Source organism: Ochlerotatus camptorhynchus, unplaced genomic scaffold, assembly GCF_037179485.1.
Source record: "Ochlerotatus camptorhynchus isolate MF236.1 unplaced genomic scaffold, CSIRO-AGI_Acam_v1.1 ptg000503l, whole genome shotgun sequence".
In the NCBI taxonomy this organism is placed as follows: Eukaryota; Metazoa; Arthropoda; class Insecta; order Diptera; family Culicidae; genus Ochlerotatus; species Ochlerotatus camptorhynchus.
The window spans coordinates 3,988,008-4,007,581 of record NW_027040988.1 but is presented as its reverse complement, the minus strand read 5'-3'; the positions used below and the strand labels follow the sequence as shown (position 1 = coordinate 4,007,581).

General features: G+C 40.9%; 1 protein-coding gene across 6 annotated transcripts in view; it reads left to right on the top strand.

The window, feature by feature from the left end:
- The window catches only part of LOC135712718 (calpain-A-like), a 111,962-nt gene that overhangs the window by 74,855 nt on the left and 17,533 nt on the right, over positions 1 to 19,574 (top strand). For 4 of the 6 annotated variants that reach the window (XM_065235737.1, XM_065235740.1, XM_065235741.1 and 1 more), the window contains 4 exons: positions 12,674 to 13,345; positions 13,406 to 14,263; positions 15,355 to 15,496; positions 16,514 to 16,759. In XM_065235737.1, the coding sequence (XP_065091809.1) occupies positions 12,674 to 13,345; positions 13,406 to 14,263; positions 15,355 to 15,496; positions 16,514 to 16,759 (1,918 nt within the window). The remainder of the gene's footprint in view (positions 1 to 12,673; positions 13,346 to 13,405; positions 14,264 to 15,354; positions 15,497 to 16,513; positions 16,760 to 19,574) is intronic. The other 2 variants (XM_065235739.1, XM_065235742.1) reach the window with 1 other exon arrangement.

The following is a 19,574-nucleotide window of genomic DNA, read 5'->3' as shown; positions in this document are numbered from 1 at the left end:
AAAGAATCAGTTCAATTCAACCTTCGTACCAACGAAGTTATTGAATGCAACTGGTTCTTGGGCATTACAGTTGTACGTGGCATGAAGATGGGTAATTATGGTGTTTTGTATCATTCTCCCAGTTCTAGTGACCAGCGTTTTGTTGAAGTTTTAGAGAACTGGTTTGAGACATTCCTTGATTCTAGTAAATTAAATATATTGGCTGGTGATTTTAATATTAATTGGCGTGATAACCATAATTCGAATCATTTGAAGCGTTTAGCTGAGTTTTTTAATTTAAAGCAAACGGTAAATGAGTATACGCGTATTTCCAGGCACAGTAGAACTTTAATTTACCACGTTTATTCCAATTTTGATTCCATTTGTTCAGTTACGGATACTGATTTGAAAATAACCGATCATGAGACTTTAGTGATTAATGTCTTAGACCATGTTAACGATAACGATAATTTTGTAAAATTGAAGTGCTGGAGGAAATATTCGAAGCAAGCTGTTTCGAATCTTGTTGAGAGAAGCCTGGATTTTCCATTCGCGGCCGGTAACTTAGATGAATCTACAGCTGTTCTTAATAACGCTTTGAAAACGTGTACCAATCAACTAGTTGAGCAAAAGTTTGTTTCTTTGAAAAACTCGAACAGCTGGTACAATTTGGATCTTTTGCGTCTTAAACGGAAAAGGGACAAATTGTACAAAAAGTTTTGTAGATCTAATAATGACAATCATTGGACTAGGTACACAATCGCGCGTAATAAGTATTCACTATCGATAAAGAAAACTCGTTGTGAATATGTTCAAAGGAAGATTGATCAGCATCAAAACAACAGCAAAGAGTTATGGAAAATTTTGAAATCTTTATTAAAACCTAGTAATTGCAAACCGCGGTCCATAACTTTTAATGGCACATTAGAACAGTCAGAACAAGTAATTGCAGCTAAGTTTAATGATTATTTCGTAGATAGCGTTTCATTGATTAATCAATCTATTGAATTGGTCGATGAACCTGACGAAATAAAACAGCCAGTTAATAGTAGTTGTAGATTTGAAGTTTTTCACCCAATCACATTAGATGAACTTAGAGTTATTTGTTTTTCATTAGGAAAATCGGTTGGAGTAGATAATGTTAATGCTAGAGTTATTCAAGATTGCTTTCATGTCATTGGCCACATCTTGCTGGACCTTATTAATGAATCATTACAAACTGGACATGTGCCACAAATTTGGAAGGAATCCTTAGTGGTCCCTATTCAAAAAGTTGCTGGAACGATTAAAGCCGAAGAGTTTCGTCCCATCAACATGTTGCACACATTAGAGAAAATTTTAGAACTTGTTGTTAAAGGTCAGCTGTTGGAGTATTTAAATAGTAATAGTTTGTTGATACCAGAACAATCGGGATATCGGGAAGGTCATTCTTGTGAAACCGCGTTGAATTTGGTATTAGCGAAGTGGAAAAATAACTTGGAGTGTAAAGATACGATTGTTGCTGTTTTTTTGGATCTTAAACGCGCTTTTGAAACAATTTCTAGGCCCTTATTGTTAAGATCAATCAAGCGCTTTGGAATTACGAGTACTGCATATAAATGGTTTGAAAGCTATTTGTCTGACAGAACTCAACGGACTGTTTTTAATGATTCTGTTTCCAGTCCCGTGGGGAATAACCTTGGAGTGCCCCAGGGAAGTGTATTAGGGCCCCTGTTATTTATTATGTATATTAATGACTTGCGACGTGTTTTACGATTTTGCGACATTAATCTTTTTGCAGATGATACTGTGTTATTCATTGCAGCTAAGGATTTAGATGATGCCGTTTTACACTTGAATGAAGATTTGCGTTCTCTAAGTAGATGGTTGAAGTATAAGCAGTTAAAATTGAATACAAGTAAAACTAAATTTATGGTAATTTCGCGGAATCGAGTAAATGAGAACGTGTCTGTTGTAATTGATGATGAGACTATTGATCGCGTTCGGGAGATTAAATATCTTGGCGTGATTATTGATGACACACTTAAGTTCAACTCTCACATTGACAATGTCATCAAGAAAATTGCCAAGAAGTATGGAATTCTATGTCGACTGAAAAACGATTTAACTATTGCCAGTAAAATACAGCTATACAAATCAATCATCTCTCCTCATCTTAACTTTTGCCCTTCCATTTTACTTCTGGCCAATGCAACACAAATATCGAGATTACAGCGCTTGCAGAATAAAATAATGCGTTTGATTTTGAGATGTAATAGATTCACTTCCTCAACTTTGATGTTAGACGCCTTACAATGGTTGTCGGTGAAGCAAAGAATTGTATATTTGACTATGGTGTTCATTTTTAAAGTAATTAACGGTTTGCTGCCACGATATTTGTGTGATCGAATTGAAAGAGGAAGTGACTTTCATAGATATAATACTAGAAACGCGGTTGAAATAAGAACACCACATTTCTTGACTTGTGCTTCACAAAATTCATTATATTATAAAGGAATAAATGTTTTCAATTCGATGCCTAGACATATCAAACGTTTAGCAACACTTACAGAATTTAAAAGACACTGCATTTCACACGTTAAAACTGTTTTTTGAACAGTTATCCAGTGATTTTTTTATGAATTGACAAATTATGTATCTTGACGAAGTTATCTCTAACGGATTATTTTATATGGATAGCTGTCATAACGACTTTTTAATAATTATTGTAGCACTGCAAAAACTATTTCTGTTCGCCACGAGGGTGATGATGGATTTTTAATATTTGATTTTATAGTAGATTAATTAAAAAAAAAAAGTAGTCTACAAAGGTTTGAGCCTCGCGCGCGTATTACGGATATAGAGGACTGAATTTAACATTTGATAAAAAAAAAAATGCAATTTTGAAGCTTATTTGAAAGATACCTTGAGTTAGTAGTAAGTTTTCTGGCAAATGTTAGGGGTTCGTGAGCATTCCTGACATTGCTGAAAATTATGATAGCATCAGATTGCGGGGTTACTAGTGTAATAGGATGCTTTGTTGATTGTTCATTAACTCTTGATTGCTTGTAATACTTATGAATATTTTAGGTGGACAAAAAGGCGAACTAAGAGGTGGACGCCTGAGCTTTTCCACATTTATATCGCTGTGAAGCAACTGTAAACTTTAGAGGGAATCTATATCTGTAACTGAAATCAGTTCGATTTTGTTTGCCAACCTGGTTAAAATGTCATATTCAATTATCTTAAAGATAAATCGTCCAGCTCAAACCTTTGTAGGGGTAAGAGGTGGGACCATCATCATCATCATCATCATCATGAATGCATGCAAACGATTCTTTATGCTTTCAGCTTCAATTTGACTATATTTTTACCACTTAGAAAAAGCAATCTAGCAAGGTTTTCTTGAAATGCAACACAGTCACTACAAATTGTAGCTGATTTCGAGTTGCCGATAATAGAACAGCAGATTTACACGCAGTTCAAATGGAACGGTTGCCGAAGAAAAACTGGTTGCCGACAATACTCGCTCTCACTAGAGAAGATTGAAGCTTTGTAAAAGCGTTGACAATTCTTTCGACTGAAATTGTTAGAGCAGCTGGCAGCAAAAGATTGTAAACAAACCAATACTGCATATGTGTGCGTTCCTTAGAGAAAAAGGCTATAGAAAGATGGTCGCTGCTTAGGTTGCCGAGAATACGTAAATTCCCCTATATGGAATTGGTTCCGCTTTATGATAGATCGAAATTCAATCCGCCAAACTACAAATAGCGACTATAGTTGTTCTCTAAACACAACCACCGTCAAAGATTTTCGATTCCCAACCCTAGAGGCGTGCTAGCGGCGCACGAGGGACGTACCAATTTACTTTTAGGCAGCCTTTACTTGACGACCGCTTGCAACGACTTCGATTGCTCAGTAGAGTGTGTCTCCGGAAATTGCTGACCGATGAGTCGAGGAAAACTTCGAAGACTTCGTCCATAGAAATCATTGCGATTATAAAGTATTTGCCGTCATGCATACTGTGCTGACTAATTAGACGCGAAAGAACGTCCGCAGAGCTGAACTTATCCGTAGCTATATAGTCTATCTGGAAGTCGTAAGTGAGCAGAATGGTTCCCCAACGCTGCAATCGGTTCGCTGAGTGAACAAGAATGCCTTTATGCGATCCGAAAATTGAAAGGAGAATCTTTTGGTCTGTTTGAAGCGATGCTGCACAACCTTTGATGGCTCCCGTTGAAGGCGATTCCACCGGTTCCGGTGTTGGACGCATCGAAAGGAACGAAGATCTAAAGGCAAGGGTCGAAATGCGTCAACAGAAGGTCGGAGGAGAGGAGACGCTAGGATTCCTCGAATGAGTGTTGACAATTTAGTACAGTTCCATAGCGCGTTGGCTTTGATTAGCTGGTCTAATCGATGGCACAGACGGTGCATCTCCGAGACAAATTTGGCTGGAATATTTGGCGAAGGAGATTACTTGCAGTTTGGCAGGATCTGGACGAATACCCGAGCTGTCGATTACATGGCCTAAGTACTTGATCTCGCGCATGAATACATGGTACTTGGTCTGCAGGACGTAGCTCTAACAACGCATCAGGTGCTGAAGATGCTCCTTTTCCATCGCACCACCGATCAAAATGTCGTTGAGGTACGTGCGAACTCCTACCAACATTGGCGTAGCTAATGGGGGTGCGCCAAGGGTGCCTGGCCCCCTCCAGAATGATCCAAGCTCCCTCCAGAATGATCCAAGCTCCCTCCAGATTTTTTTAAAAGATTCTAATGCCGACGAATTCTGTAGGGGCCTAGATCATTCTAGAGGGGGACAGGTACCCTTCCTATTAGCTACACCAATGCCCACCAGGCCAGCAAACATTGAGTCCATAATAGTCAGGAAAGTGCCCGGAGCTGGTCGAACGCCTGGTACCAAACAGTTGAATTGAAATAGTCCTGGGTGTGTATCAACTGTAAGGTGATTATTCGATTCGTCATCCACATCAATTTACAAATAAGCATTGAGAGATCATTCCATCGCATTCCTGCATGGGATGCAAGAATGTCGTCCGGTACAGGTAGAGCATAGTTGTTGAGCCCGATGGACCAATCGGAATGTTCAACGAACTTGATGAATCCCCATTCTCTCTAAACTTTCCAGCTCGTCCTGCAGCGGCTGGTAGGCACTTTGTCCCACTAGTCTGAAACAGCTCCACCTTGGTTTTAGTGCAGAGTGCCTAAGTATCTTGAAAAACATCTTGGAGCTGGAGTACTCGGTGGCAGTCACCCGGTTGCACACAGTCGATAATGGCACAGACTACAAATCGAAAGTATCGATCAGGTCCAGGTCGAGAAGATTCAAGTTGCAGTTGGGTGTGACGTAGAAGACGGTAGAGCGACAGGCGTCCTGCAGCATCACGGTGCACTGCTTCCAGCTTCACGTTACCACCAGACGCACTACTAGCTTTATTGATCGTTGGTCGTGTTCTAGGAGACCCCAAGCCCAACCAGTTATCACGGCTGATTACCAACAATCAATTCGAAACTAATGATTTTAAATTGGCTCACTACTTGACTACCCCATTGGTTGAGCTCGTTTCTTCGGGACCTTCTGGTCTTAGAGTTACCTCTATGTGATTACCGTAATGTACGATGCCGTGTCGATTTGGAGCTTGATCGGCTTGCTAACAAACTTCCTTCTGCGGCGAGCACTGGTCTGCTCGAGACTTCCTTAACACTGGAACGGTTTTGCTTTCCGGACGATGGTTTCGGCTTCGACACGAAAGTACAGTAGCCCTCTTAATGCCCTGTTTGTTTACATTCCTTGCAGACGTAATAATTTACTTTCTGGTACTGCTTACTACGATTTGGGCTTGGTGTACTGTATGCATTCGCACCGTTTGTTTAATAGAAAAGTCCGCCGGGAAAAGACCTCCTTCAGCTTCTTGACGGTGTCGTCGAACGGGAACTACGAGTGTCCAGTTTCCGAAGAAGTAACCTCACTTTGCTGTGGTTACCGAGCTTAAACGCTGTCCAGACTGGAGAGTTATAACATGTTATAACGGTTGTCAGATAATTGCAACACAGAAACCACCATCAAGATAGCGCTATAACATGTTATAACTCTGTAGTCTGAACGTACTATTATTTGCATACTGCGAAAATGTGTTCTCTTAGCGTGAAAACCACACGTCAAACAGGCTGTCAGTGGAACTCGGTCATCGTGTTGGCTAAAGACTCTAGCAGGGTTGTCGCAGCTGTTCGCGGTCAATTTCGGTGGCAAAATGATCGATTTTGCCGAGATGCTTTTTACGATCACCTGATGCTGCTGCTGCCAGCTACTGCTGCTGAACTGTTGTGAACTGCTGTTACTGAACTGCCTGGTTCTGCACTTAAGCTTCCGCGAGTTTCGCTAGGATGGTCCTAATATCGAGTTCACTCATCTTGGAGGTTACGTTTTAGGAGCTATTTTCTGGAAATTCCGCAGTGCTGAACATCGAACAAACCGGCAATGCGAAGCGTTCTCGTCGCCAGTGTTTTGTTTATAGACCGTGACCGCGAAGAGAGGCCGCCAATATTGCTTAGTAAAATACTTTCGTCAGCCAATATAACAAACACGTTTATTCTTACGACAATACAAAAATGACAATGTGTGTAATGTTTCATCCCAACATAATGTTTCGCGTAGCCAGCCGTGTTGCCAGACGGCAGTCACTAGTAGGTTCCGAGGAACCCAACATTGCTCTCGAGACATGGCCGGGTATGGTACAGAATATAACCGTCAGAAATGGTTATTTTAAATTCTCATGATATTTAATGTGTCGTGAGAAAGATTATAATCGAAAATTTGATAGCTTGCTTGATTCCTCCTCGTGAGTGAGTACGATCGGCTCAGGCTCTGACAACAGAGTAGCCGTGGCGTCTAAAGTTGATTCCTGGTTTTAGATGTGATTCTGTGATGACGACAAGATCCAACTGCTCCCTTGTCACTAGGTCTAGTAGTTCCACAGCCTTGGATTTGACGGTGCGTGCGTTCCACAGTAGAATCCTGAGAAAATTAGGATCCATACTCAATGATGACATCTCCGAGGCAGAGGATTGCTGAAGATTGGAAGCAGTTCTTCGGTAGAGAACTTCTGTGCTGCTGCTTCTTGCTTCCTGCCCACAGTGGTCCTGGGGAGGCGAGGACCAGACTGGATTTCCTCTTGGCGGCTGCTGAAAGGTGGGATCTTGAGGAGTGATCCGGTTCGACTCCCGGCCGTCGGTTTGATGGTTCCCGTTCGATGGAAGGAGAGGAAAGTTCACCGCGTTGAGTGGTGAACTTTTGGTAGGCCGACGTCCAGGTTGACCTTTACTCGCTGCTTTTGTCCTGATCGTCTTGTATTCATCGCGTTTTGAATAGCCACGGTCGGTGGCCCGATGATTTCCGCCACAGTTGGCGCATATGAATGCAGTTGCATCTTCAACAGGACAGCTTTTGGTCTCATGATGTTGGAAACCGTGCCTTCACACGACAATTCCTTGATCCATGACCAAAGTGCAAGCACCTCATGCACTGGGTGATTCAGTTTCGTGATCCACGATAGCCTTCCCTTGAGAATTATTCTGTTCCTTTTTTGAAGTCAACTAGGTACAGGCTGTCCTGCTGTACTGATGAATTTCCTGCTTCCTCGAGATTGGGAACATTTCAATCGGTTCCAGCTGGTGTCGCTCTTTTAGCTCAGATTTGATGTACTCTGGATTCATGCTTGGTAGGCTACGAACCACAGTCTTGAATGGTTTTCCGCAGCAACATCGTGAGTGAAATACTCAGCGTTGCATCTGTCCAAATACGACTTGGTGCTGGTAAAGTCGTCGTGGGTTCTGAGAATGACCTTGATTCCGATCCTGCATAGTTTGAATTTCGCATAGATTTTCATCGAACGGAAATCTCCAGCCAGTTTGTCCAACCTGATTGATTTGACAACAATCGGTGGAAGTTTCACCCGAGCGTTAGCGGCAGGGGCTTCTGGCCCAGTTTTGCCTTATTTTTCGCCGAATCCGTTGAGATCGCTCACATTGACTGCCGTTGCATCGCTCAACGGTACAATCAGGGAAACAAGAGATTTCTTATTCAGATCGATGAGTGATTTTAACAACTTCGAATACATTAGTTCACATAAGTCTAACAATAATATTTAATCCGAATCAGTAGGATTTACGAATTAGTATTCCACATCACACCTCTACAAACAGGAAACAGGAAACTTCTCGGAACATGTTGGTTTAGAATTATCATGTGACATTATGAATTTTGGTCCGAGTCGAAACTGTCGGCATCCCCGGGGGTACCCGGAACATTCCAGATTTGATTATTGTGATCCTGGGCCCTTAATATAGCGGCCATTGAACTAGGTTTTGAATTCCCATGTAATTTGAGGTGCCGCGGTGCCGCACGATAGGTTTTAGTCCAAGCTAGAAACTGGACACTTCCCCGAGGGTCCCGGAACATGTCCGAGTGTGGCCAATAGGATCTAGGGCATTCAATAAAGCTTCCATTGATCATGTTTTCGAAATTTCAAGTGTTTTGATGTGTCGCATGATGTGTTTGGCACTTTTCAGGCAATTTCTTATTTACAGGCCCGTATTCATCGGAACACGAACACGACACATGATGATGTATGATAGCATGATAGTGGTTTACCACCGATTGTAGCACGGAAACTAAGTCCGATAGCGGTGGACTCTCTTATCTGTTTGTCCTGATCAAGCTTAATAACCTCTGATTGTCCTCAACACGTCACTGTATGAAGGGCCAAAAACGGATTGGAATATGCCCCAATGAGTGGGGAGAAGAGCCCGCCCTTTATCCACGAAATGTTATCAAAAATAAAAATAACATAATCCTAGGCGCATTTTCCCCAGAACTATCACCCCTATTCTGTATTTCGTTTCGAACGAAATTCTCATACAAAAAAATATTTTTTTGTATGAGAATTTCGTTCGAAACGAAATACAGAATAGGGGTGTATATCTCAAGCAATTTATTAAAAAATGTAGAAAACGCCATTTTGAAAAAAAAACCTGCTAAAAATGACCTAATTTTAGAACAAATGTTGATGATTGTCCATAACAATCAATTATGTAAAATTTCATGCAAATCGGAAAGGTCGAGTAAAAAATTCATCAATTTTATGCTATTTGGCCTGGAGTTGCTCATATGCTTCTTTGGACCTCCCTTGGAATCCTCCTGGTTAAGGAACTCTATCGGAATGCCGCTCAAAATTCCTTTGGAGAATTTCTTCATCGAAATTCTCTATGTCATACCACAAATCGTGAATATATTCTTCAAGACCAAGATTTTTTTTAATTTTCCAAGTTCCATTGATATTTGTTATCAATTCTGGAACATTGGAAAATTTTCGATGTCTGATATCTGAAACTTCATTCTAGAATCTTGAAAATTTCTTCAATATTGGATTATATTTTTGATTTTAAACTCTACAATTATGATTTTATTTCGTGTTTCAGAATTTGACTCATGATTTAGAAATATTTCATTAGTCTCGTATCTTAATTAATTCAATATAAAAATTTCTAATGCAATTTCAATGCAAACCTTCTATTTAGAAAATTCATACAACTGTCAAATTAAGTCCAGACTTCAAAAAAAAAATACTGTTATTTATAATACCAGAGAGTCATAGCTTTCGAGATCACGCCCATAAAAAAATATTCCTTGTAGGTAGGTAGGGTTAACTACCCCATTTCCGGCCTAAGAAGCACAACCCGCACTTAGACTTTCTTAATCCAGCGTAGTTTAGCACCAAACGGAATGTTATTATCACTGATGGCTTCCAAATTTATTTACCTTTCCGTACGTACCGTAAGATTTGATAAAGAAATACAAATTGTTGAGATATTGTTAAAAGTCTAACACTGCTTCTTGACGCCAAACTCGGCTTACAGATTCTAATCTCGGCCTAACGCTTTGAAACGTCAATGAATTCACTTCGGCCTATCGGATAAAGATAAAGATTGATTCGGTCGGAGCGCTTCATTTGTTTTTAATAATATTGGGTGCAAACATTCATATCACGCGTTCTTATTAACTTCGTTCGGTAGCATTTGATCTAAAGTATCGTACCAAACGCATAATTGTCCTGTTAACGCCGAAATCATGGATTTATTTGATGTTGTCTGCTTGATAGGCCCAAAATGGGCGCTTAGGCCGAAGTAGTTCTCTACCCTAGTTGGATAATATAAAATACAAAATTGTTTCAAGATTCTTGAACTTACGAAATTTTCATAATTCTGCAAATTTATTAAGTAACTGTATTAAGGCACAGAGAACGGACATCCAAGCTTAAACAAATTGTTCGAAAAATTATGTGTAAGAAATCAAATTAAAATACGTTAGAAACACTTGCGGGATGGTGGGACTCGAGTGATCTCTTTTTGGGATTAATGAGTAAACTGAACTAAAATTTGGGTTGATCTTATTGACCGTGTATCGAAATGAACTGTCAAATCAGTTCAAAACAAACAAGACAAAACAACGGAAATAAATCGAGTTTCTGCGGAACCATTATTTTCGAATGAAAAACTAAGCTCTTTCCTATCCTAAGTTTCCTGTAGATCTACAACCGTTTTTCGTTCCAATTTTAACTGGGCATAGTAGTCAGGAGCAAAACTGACTTTTCTTGAGTTCACTTGCGGCGTATCTTCAAATGATTCAGTGAGTATGAACTCCAATTAGCCCTCATTTAAATTCAGAAAAAAATGTGGTAAGATTTGAACACTGCCCTGCATCCGTTCTTGCAGGAATTCGAAAAGCCTCCGGGGGGAAGTGGTCGGAACATAACCTTTCCGTTGCAAACACTTGGAGTCCACGTGAGAAGAAAATCTCCTGTAGTTTGGGCAATTCAGGATCCTTAGGAAAATTGTGAAAAGATTTTCGCTTGGTAACACCTGGTCTATTTGCGAACCAATAAAACTCGCACTTGCGGCCCATGTTTTGGTCGGTTTTTAACAAACAATGTTTTGCTCACAACAATTTCGACATCATGTTAAGATGACGTCTGCCGGTCATCGACGTCGATGGGCAGCGACACTAGCGCCACCATGATATTGCTAATTTCAAATGTCTAAATTTCTTTCACACTTTAGGAATATGACTTGGACGTTTGTTCTCTGTGATTAAGGGGAGCATTTTCCCTGTATCGCTCTCTTTTATGATTGTATGATTAAGAATGATGAAAGACCTCCAACCCATCCCCACCCTCTCCAACTTGAATAGGAGCGGCGAAGACATGTGGATACCATTTTTCGATTTCGTTGAAGACTTTTTCTTTAAACACCTGGCACCTATGATTGGATAACAACTTCTATCATCAAACTTTGCGACGATAATAACAAGAAATGTGATTGCATAGGCATTGTTATCGAAACAGAAAGTCGATGAACAGAATCGATCAAAGCTGATAGGACCTTTTGAATTGTTCGTCTAGCTTTGTCTTCATATAATTATGATTTTTCATCGAAATTTTGTACATTTTTAGATGACATGAGGTAGGAAATTAATCACATGCACTTGTTTAAAAACTGAAATTAGTCACCTTTTCTTGTTTATTTACTCCACTATCCGTCTATATGCCTTCCATCGGGAATATTACGTTTGGAACGCACGTTAATACTCCATTTTAAATGGATTTCACTGTAGCGACCGACAACACACCCTAAACGAGTTAATAGTTGTATGCTAATTAACTTTGCGCGACCGAATTTTGCATGCTCTTGATGTGGCACCGCCACTCCTAAACAGTCCTTCTACTAATCTCTACCCGAAACGTATACTGAAAAGCAATGTTGCTCCAAGTCGATTCTACCGAGAAATGCATCCTAAAGTTCAACAAACTAGGTGAACCGAAAAAACTACACTCTTCCAGGCTCAAGTTCAAGGATGTGCCAAACTACCAACTGCCAGGGGTTATTATCAAGGTATTTCGATAGATCCGTACTGATTCGTCTTCGACCTTCGCAACCATTTGCTTTTTTTTTTCTCTTCCTACGAATCGAGACCGGACATACGTTTGTGCCACCTACATACTCAAAGGCTCGCAGCGGGACGTCCGTGTTCCGCTCTAATGGAGTGTTCATGTCTCGGGGAAAGCTTTTACTCCTTCCCACGGTTTGAATGTGTCGAAATAGAATGTTGCTTCGGTCAAGCAGTTCCAGCGTGCGGTAGTCCCAACCTCCGTCGTTGTCATCTTCGCCGCTCGTGGTCAGTCTGAAGTAGATAACGGTTCGGATATGACCAGCTCCTCGGTGGTGGAATCCTTGGTGCAGCGAGTGGTCGAACGGAATCTAGTCTATGTCAGTCCGCAAGTATTCGATCGCGGAGGGCGGGATGTAGAATTTCCCGGTGGTGATGGTGAGGTGGTGTACCAATATGGGATGTACGACCGAAGCTATGGAAGGTACTGCCAGGAGAATCCGCTGGAGAGTTACTACTACGGCAGCTACGAGTATCAGTGCCCTGTCCATGCGAGATATCTGCCGCAGATTCCGCTTAAGAAGTACTTCACACCGGAAGGGGAATACATCTATCGAGTATGGCGTGATTAGTTTTGAAACGATTATGTTTCAAGCGATTGTGAAATGTGGCCAACTGACCTATAAATTCTATTTCCTTGTCCTATCATAAAATCCAACGTTGAATTAACAATTGTTCTTCATTTTCCAGCTGGGCGAAAAGGGCAGTGGCTTCCGTACCCGTACCGACGTCCAGGATTTCTACGTCCTTCGCAATCAGTGCCTTGAGAATGGTTCCCTGTTTGAAGATCCGGAGTTTCAGGCCGTTTCCTCATCGTTAATGTTCTCGCGCCGCCCCGATCGGCACTATGAGTGGCTCCGTCCGCATGAGATCAGCGAAAACCCAGAATTCTTCGTGGAAGGATTCTCCCGGTTTGACGTTCAGCAGGGTGAGCTGGGAGATTGCTGGCTTTTGGCCGCTTGTGCAAACTTGACTCAGGATCAGAAGATGTTCCTCCGGGTGGTCCCAGAGGATAATAGCTTCGAAGAGGACTATGCCGGAATTTGCCACTTCCGTTTCTGGCAGTACGGACGGTGGGTGGATGTGGTGATCGACGATCGGTTACCTACGTACCGTGGGGAACTGATTTACATGAGATCATCGGAGAAGAATGAATTCTGGAGTGCTTTGCTGGAGAAAGCCTACGCCAAGCTGCATGGATCCTACGAAGCGCTGAAGGGTGGTACCACTTGCGAAGCCATGGAGGACTTCACCGGAGGTGTCACAGAAATGTACGATCTGAAAGATCAAACGCCACCGAATCTCTTCCCCATCATCGAAAAGGGATTCCAGAGGAATTCGATGTTTGCCTGCAGTATTGAGGTAATTGACTTGTTTTTCTTGCAATGACAAATTTATCAACTAGGTTTCTATTCCCAACAGCCTGATCCAAACGTTACTGAAGCAGAAACACCAGAAGGCCTTATCCGAGGTCACGCTTATTCAATTACCAAGATACAAATGGTCGATATTGTAACTCCGTCCAGCTCCGGTAAGATCCCTCTGATTCGTCTGCGCAACCCATGGGGTAATGAAGCCGAGTGGAATGGAGCCTGGAGTGATCAATCGCAGGAGTGGCGTTTCATCCCGGATGAGCAGAAGGAGGAGCTCGGTCTGAATTTCGACTCCGATGGTGAGTTCTGGATGTCGTACCGAGATTTCACCCGATACTTTGACCGAATTGAGATTTGTAACTTGAGTCCGGATTCGCTCAGCGATGAAGCGATCAATCGCGGTAAGCTCCGTTGGGAGATGTCCACCTTCGAAGGAGAATGGGCCGTCGGTAGTACGGCTGGAGGTTGCCGTAACTATCTGCAGACGTTCTGGCATAATCCTCAGTACGTAATTCACCTGGAGGATCCGGATGAGGACGATGATGAAGGAAAATGTACGGTTATCATAGCACTGATGCAGAAGAATCGACGGTCCCGACGAAACATGGGCGTGGATTGCTTGACGATCGGTTTCGCCGTATATCGACTGTCGGAACGAGATTTGGGCCAGAAACCGCTGAAGATGAACTTCTTCAAGTACAATGCCTCGGTTGCGCGTTCGCAGGCGTTTATCAATCTCCGTGAAGTGAGCTGTCGGTTTAAGCTGCCGCCCGGTGAATACTTGATTTTGCCGTCGACGTTCGAACCGAATGAGGAAGGTGAATTCCTGATTCGAGTGTTCTCGGAGTGCAAGAACAGCATGGAGGAGAACGACGAGGAGGTCGGAGTTGGAGATATTGATGATAGGGTGAGTACCTGTTGATGTTTTGTTTAATTTACAATACTCATAATGAAGATGCAATAGGGTCCAATGTTACATATGGAAGACGTGAGACGTAGGTATGTTTCATTTCACGAAAAATGCGGTACAATACGTTTGAAGTTGGAAGCTAAGAAACGGTGTAGAAATAATGAATTATGTACCATGCGTGAAGCTAACGATGTACATAGTTGGAGATGCTTAACGTCAAATATAAAACTTAAGGTGGTCATTTCATACGATAGATAAGGAGATGAAAGTATAGAGTTGATAGTTCCGTTAGAGTACGGCAGTGAGTGTGAAAATTGTGTATAGAGAGTAGAAAGCGAGCAGAGATCAATTTTGAGGAAGGCATGAATCGTTTTGATCATCTCCTTTACCAAACTCCCCTGTTGGGGTGAGATGGTGAGGGGTATCTCCCCCCACCACTGGGAAAAGAGATGATCTCCGATTTGCTCACGTACCTTCGATGTGCGGAAACAGTTCTATCGATTGTTTCACACTCAAGACGTCATATGACGAAAGCATCTAGTCGATAGGTTTGTAAATTGCAACGTTTGTTGCCTCTAAACATTTGCTATTCTTGTCTTTCTTATATTTCAAGCTGAACATTACATTAGATCCTAAGTCACATTGCTAGATTCTCTTCGGCGACTTACTCTTTCGTTAATAACTTGAGCACATAACCGTTTCCTTTTGTGTTTGTCGTACTAGATACTACATTGTCTTCTTGTTCTTGGTAGCCTATTGCATCATCACATTATTCTTATAAACCAAACAAATACATGCATTCAATGCGGATTGTATTTAATTGAATGATGAATCAAAAACACAGTTCAAATTCAAAACCAATAGAAAAAGAAAATCTTGTTGACCTGTGCGTTTACTCTATCAGGTCAATCCCGGCGATATCAATCGCGGTGGTGGTAGAGATGTAAGTCTCGTTTAGTTTGCCCGAAAGTTTTAATTCACTATGTTCCCTCCCCTTTTGGCATGTCGTTTAGGCTTTGTTTCCATTCTATTCCCCAAATCATCCAACCGTTGAAAGCATCCTAATGAACTTAATCTTTCAATTGTAGATTGCACCAGACGTCCCAGTCCCGTCGCAACCCTCACCCCAGCGCCAAGCCATGGAACGTCTCTTCCTGGACGTGGCCGGCACCGACGGGGAGGTTGACTGGGTCGAGCTGAAACGCATCCTGGATCATTCGTTCCGTGATGGTGAGTATCTTGGCATTTATAGTCTGGTTTATTTTAAATAAGGTTCTAAATTATGTTACACTCAAATGGGTATTCCCCCATGGGATAATCGTACGTTACGTTTCAAGTTTTCTTTTTCCTTTACTCTTGCACTTACCCCTCGATTGTTAATGTTATTCAAATGCTAGTTCCTTTCTGGTACTGTTGCCCTTTAGTGAACATTCGTTCTAGAATAGTTCATTAGATTTCCCATCTTAGAACGGTTTTCATGATAGATTAGGTGTTGAAGAATCATAACCTACCAAACACAAAGCGAGACTAGGTTAAACCAGGTATACGGACCAATCAAACGCCTAACAGCTTTTTATTTTCACTAATCATTTCGTTTGTCATTTCATTTGCCACTGAAAATTCGTTGTATTTTTGTATGGAAGTCAGATTAACTTAACTAATAATGCAGTCGTCTCTTGCACAACGCTCGTTTCGTGAAACTTTGGGTCATGCGGGTGATCTGTTCGTCCGTCCAGTCTACGTCCAATTGTGCCTCCATGTGCGCGTACACACTTAGATTTTTTCGCCGAGATGGGCACCACCGAGCAGCTCGGCATTTTATTTTGCTGAATCTCAGTGAAAAACTTGCCGAGATTCAGCTAACAAACGGGAATTTTGCCGAGATCTCAGCTAACAAACATATTTTTTGCTGAATTTCCAGCAAAATAAAATGCCGAGCTGCTCAGTGGTGCCCATCTCGGCAAAAAAATCTAAGTGTGTAGATTTTGTTTAGATGATAGTTTAAATTCCCGTCAAAATAGCTGAGCTAGAATCTCATCATGAATTTCCCACTGTTTTTCTCTTTTCCGATGCTAAAACAAAATGTAAAAATTTCATATCCAACCAAACAAACACACACTATTTTCTGAATTATTCTCCATCGCAAAACCATCGAACCCCCCTCGATCCTCATCCAAACATCCTCCCACATGAACTGCAATCAACCACCTTCACTCACACGAAATGATGCACGAAACACGTGAGTAGATCTCCCCAAGTCGTCGTCGGTCAATGGGTTGAACAAATCCTACGCCAACCAGCAGAATGCGGCTAACTACGACGGAGGTGGCCCGGAGGACGCCGGTGGTGGACTGTTGGCCCAGCTGTGTGGCCTCTTCTGCAAGGATACACCGTTTGCGGAAGCCTTCGGAGTGGCCGGAAGCGGACCGGACGCAAACGCCAACGCCAACGGCAACGCCAACATGCAGAGTCAGATCGTTCCCATTCAGCACGGTGAGAGATTTTACTACACATTTGGAGCTAATCTATTTGGACAGTTTGTTTTCAGCTTTCTTATTTTTCAGGACGGAGGGGAATTTGAAACTTTTTATATAAACGATTTTTCGAACTAATTCTCGCCGATGCCCTTGCACTAACTTTAGGTTGCTTCAGCTTGAAGACGAATCGATAGGTTCTGATCTTTTGCCTGTTCCTAATCCCTAAACAATGCTTGTTAAATTCATCTATTCATTATACTTTGTTGTCAAACACATTACCCAAGTAACATTGCAAGTTTTATTAAGGGTTTAAAGTATTCTACATGTCTAAATCATGATCTACAGAACCCTAATAAAACCAAAATTGATACTTGGGTAGTTTCATTTGTTTTCCATCCTTCCTGCTGCTACGTACCAGCTTGTTTGATTATGTTTGATGTGCACGCTTTACGTAATGTAGACACTTTTTTGGTTGTTTCCGTTTCTATAGTCGATATGGAAAGAACTAATAAACTATGATATTATCAAGTTGCAGAATAACAAAACACCGGTGAAGTTCAGAAAAATTGCTTACACATTATTTTTCCACTTAATAACAGTGTCTAATACATCGATTCAGGAGCTTACTTTTGAATATATTCAACTATTTGTCCAATGATTTTATTCTATTTAGCTATATTCGAATGTGTACACTTATTCAACGTAAATTAAAACTTACTCAACCATGTTGTTTAACATTAGGGTTTCCAATAAACTTATATTTGTATAAGGGGCATTGATTTTTAAAAAGCTGTTGGAATGGATTGAGTGATTTAATTTTAGTTCTGTAATAATTGTTAAATTGAAATAATCCGAGGGCGATGGTTTCCTCCTTTCCTCAGCATCTTGAATATTTAGCCATCTCTTGAGTTTTGTATTTGTTCTATGCAAACATCCTTGGAACTCTTGAACACCCTCATTCAACCGGGAAAACCGGGAAATCTGGGCAAAAATTGGATGTGAAAACAACGGGAAAATGCGGGAAAACTCAAATTACACCGGGAAAGATCATATATGAGTGTTGAACTCAGAGGCGTCGCGTGCACTCAAAATAATCGACACGTTAAAACTACGTGAAAAATCACGTAAGCTCTCTCTTTTTCCACTCCCCTCAGTTTTACGTGACTCACGTAGAATGTATGTGATACCCCTTGAATATCGAAGGGATTTCCGATTAAGCACACATACTTAATCAATGCAATTTACGTGATTTTCTCATACACTGTTTCTATGTGCGTTTCACGTAAACCTTATGTGATATCCACATCTGAAAAAAGAGTTCTACATTCAGAGTGGTGCAAAGTATGGTGGCATCGTGATGTGCTTATGTCCGTTATTTTTGTAAAATAATTGCATAATGTAAGTATACATTTTGATTATTTCTAATGATTATCAAACATACATTGGCTGTTTTATTGTTCAATAGAAAGACGGCAAACGATCTGGCAGTGAAAAGGAAACTAGTCCTATCCCATTGCTCGTATCACCAGGATTGTTTGGAATCCACATTGGATATCATTAAAAATGTCTTCTGTTGTGTTTTTTTGGCAATATGTGCATTAATAAATAAAGGAATATTATTAGATTTCTATACAGAATTGATTTTATATTATAAGAAAATCTTTTGTAAACAACTTTAAAAAATGTGATACTGAAATCCACCAGTGAATGCCATCGACATATTCATGTAACTTCTACGTGATAATCCAGTGACGTTTGGGCTCAATAAAATGAGTACCCCTACATGACAATCACGTAGCTCTTACTTGAAAAGTATGATGGAAAATATCTACGTATGTTTTCACGTAGCACTGACGTGAACATTATTTTGAGTGTGTCTCATTTGTTTACCTGTGCACCTAACTTTGTTCGCTATAGTTCACCACCACCATGAATTTGAGGGACATATTCTCAATTTATATATTAATCACTACCTAACGTAACAACTATCATCTTGTGTAAACATAACTTGTATGGTCCTTTTCGCACTAACCGAAGCAGGAAGAATTGCAAAACCTAACTAATTCTCGTTTTTATCACAAGGCTAACTCTTTCGACTGAAGTGTAATGAAGAATATCCGTCAAACACTTCCGAAAACATTGTTTGATACAAAACAGTGTCAAAATCTAGAGAAAATTGCTGTAGTCCCCTGGGTAGCAAACTTGAATTAATCAACTCTTTAAGCCTGGTACGCAGCTGAAAAGTAATGACGTTTTTACGTGCTACGGGATAGGACACGGAATGCTAAAGAAATTTCTTTTAATTAGCATTTCTTGACCCAGTACGCAGTTCAAAAGAAATCGGTAAAGGAAAGATCGATTACATTAGTATCGTGATCGACATGAAGGTGGCGCATTCTGAATGCAATTTCATTTTCCTTGCGGAATAATGGTCTGACCAATTATTCCGTTAGGTAATTTTAACGTTTGATGTAAAAATGATGTTTTGGATGCATTTTAACAACATAAAAATTGATAATTGTTGATTTTAAAATTAGACGACACCTACCTATGAACTCAAAATTTAGCAAAAGACACCTCCCTATAGCTGTCAAATTTACTTTTGGGAATATTCCTCAAAAATTACTTTTCCGTTTTCTTTTCAGCTGCGTACCAGGCTTTAGTCATCAAAACAACACTATCAGAATGAGCCAGGGGAAGCTCATAAGTTTTGACAGGCGCACCTGCGCCACCTTTGGTAATTGGGTTCTTTAATTTTGAAAAATGTATTGTTTTTTTATACATCATCCGATAGAGCTTCGTTCTCTGAGCACAGCGATATTTTTTCGAAC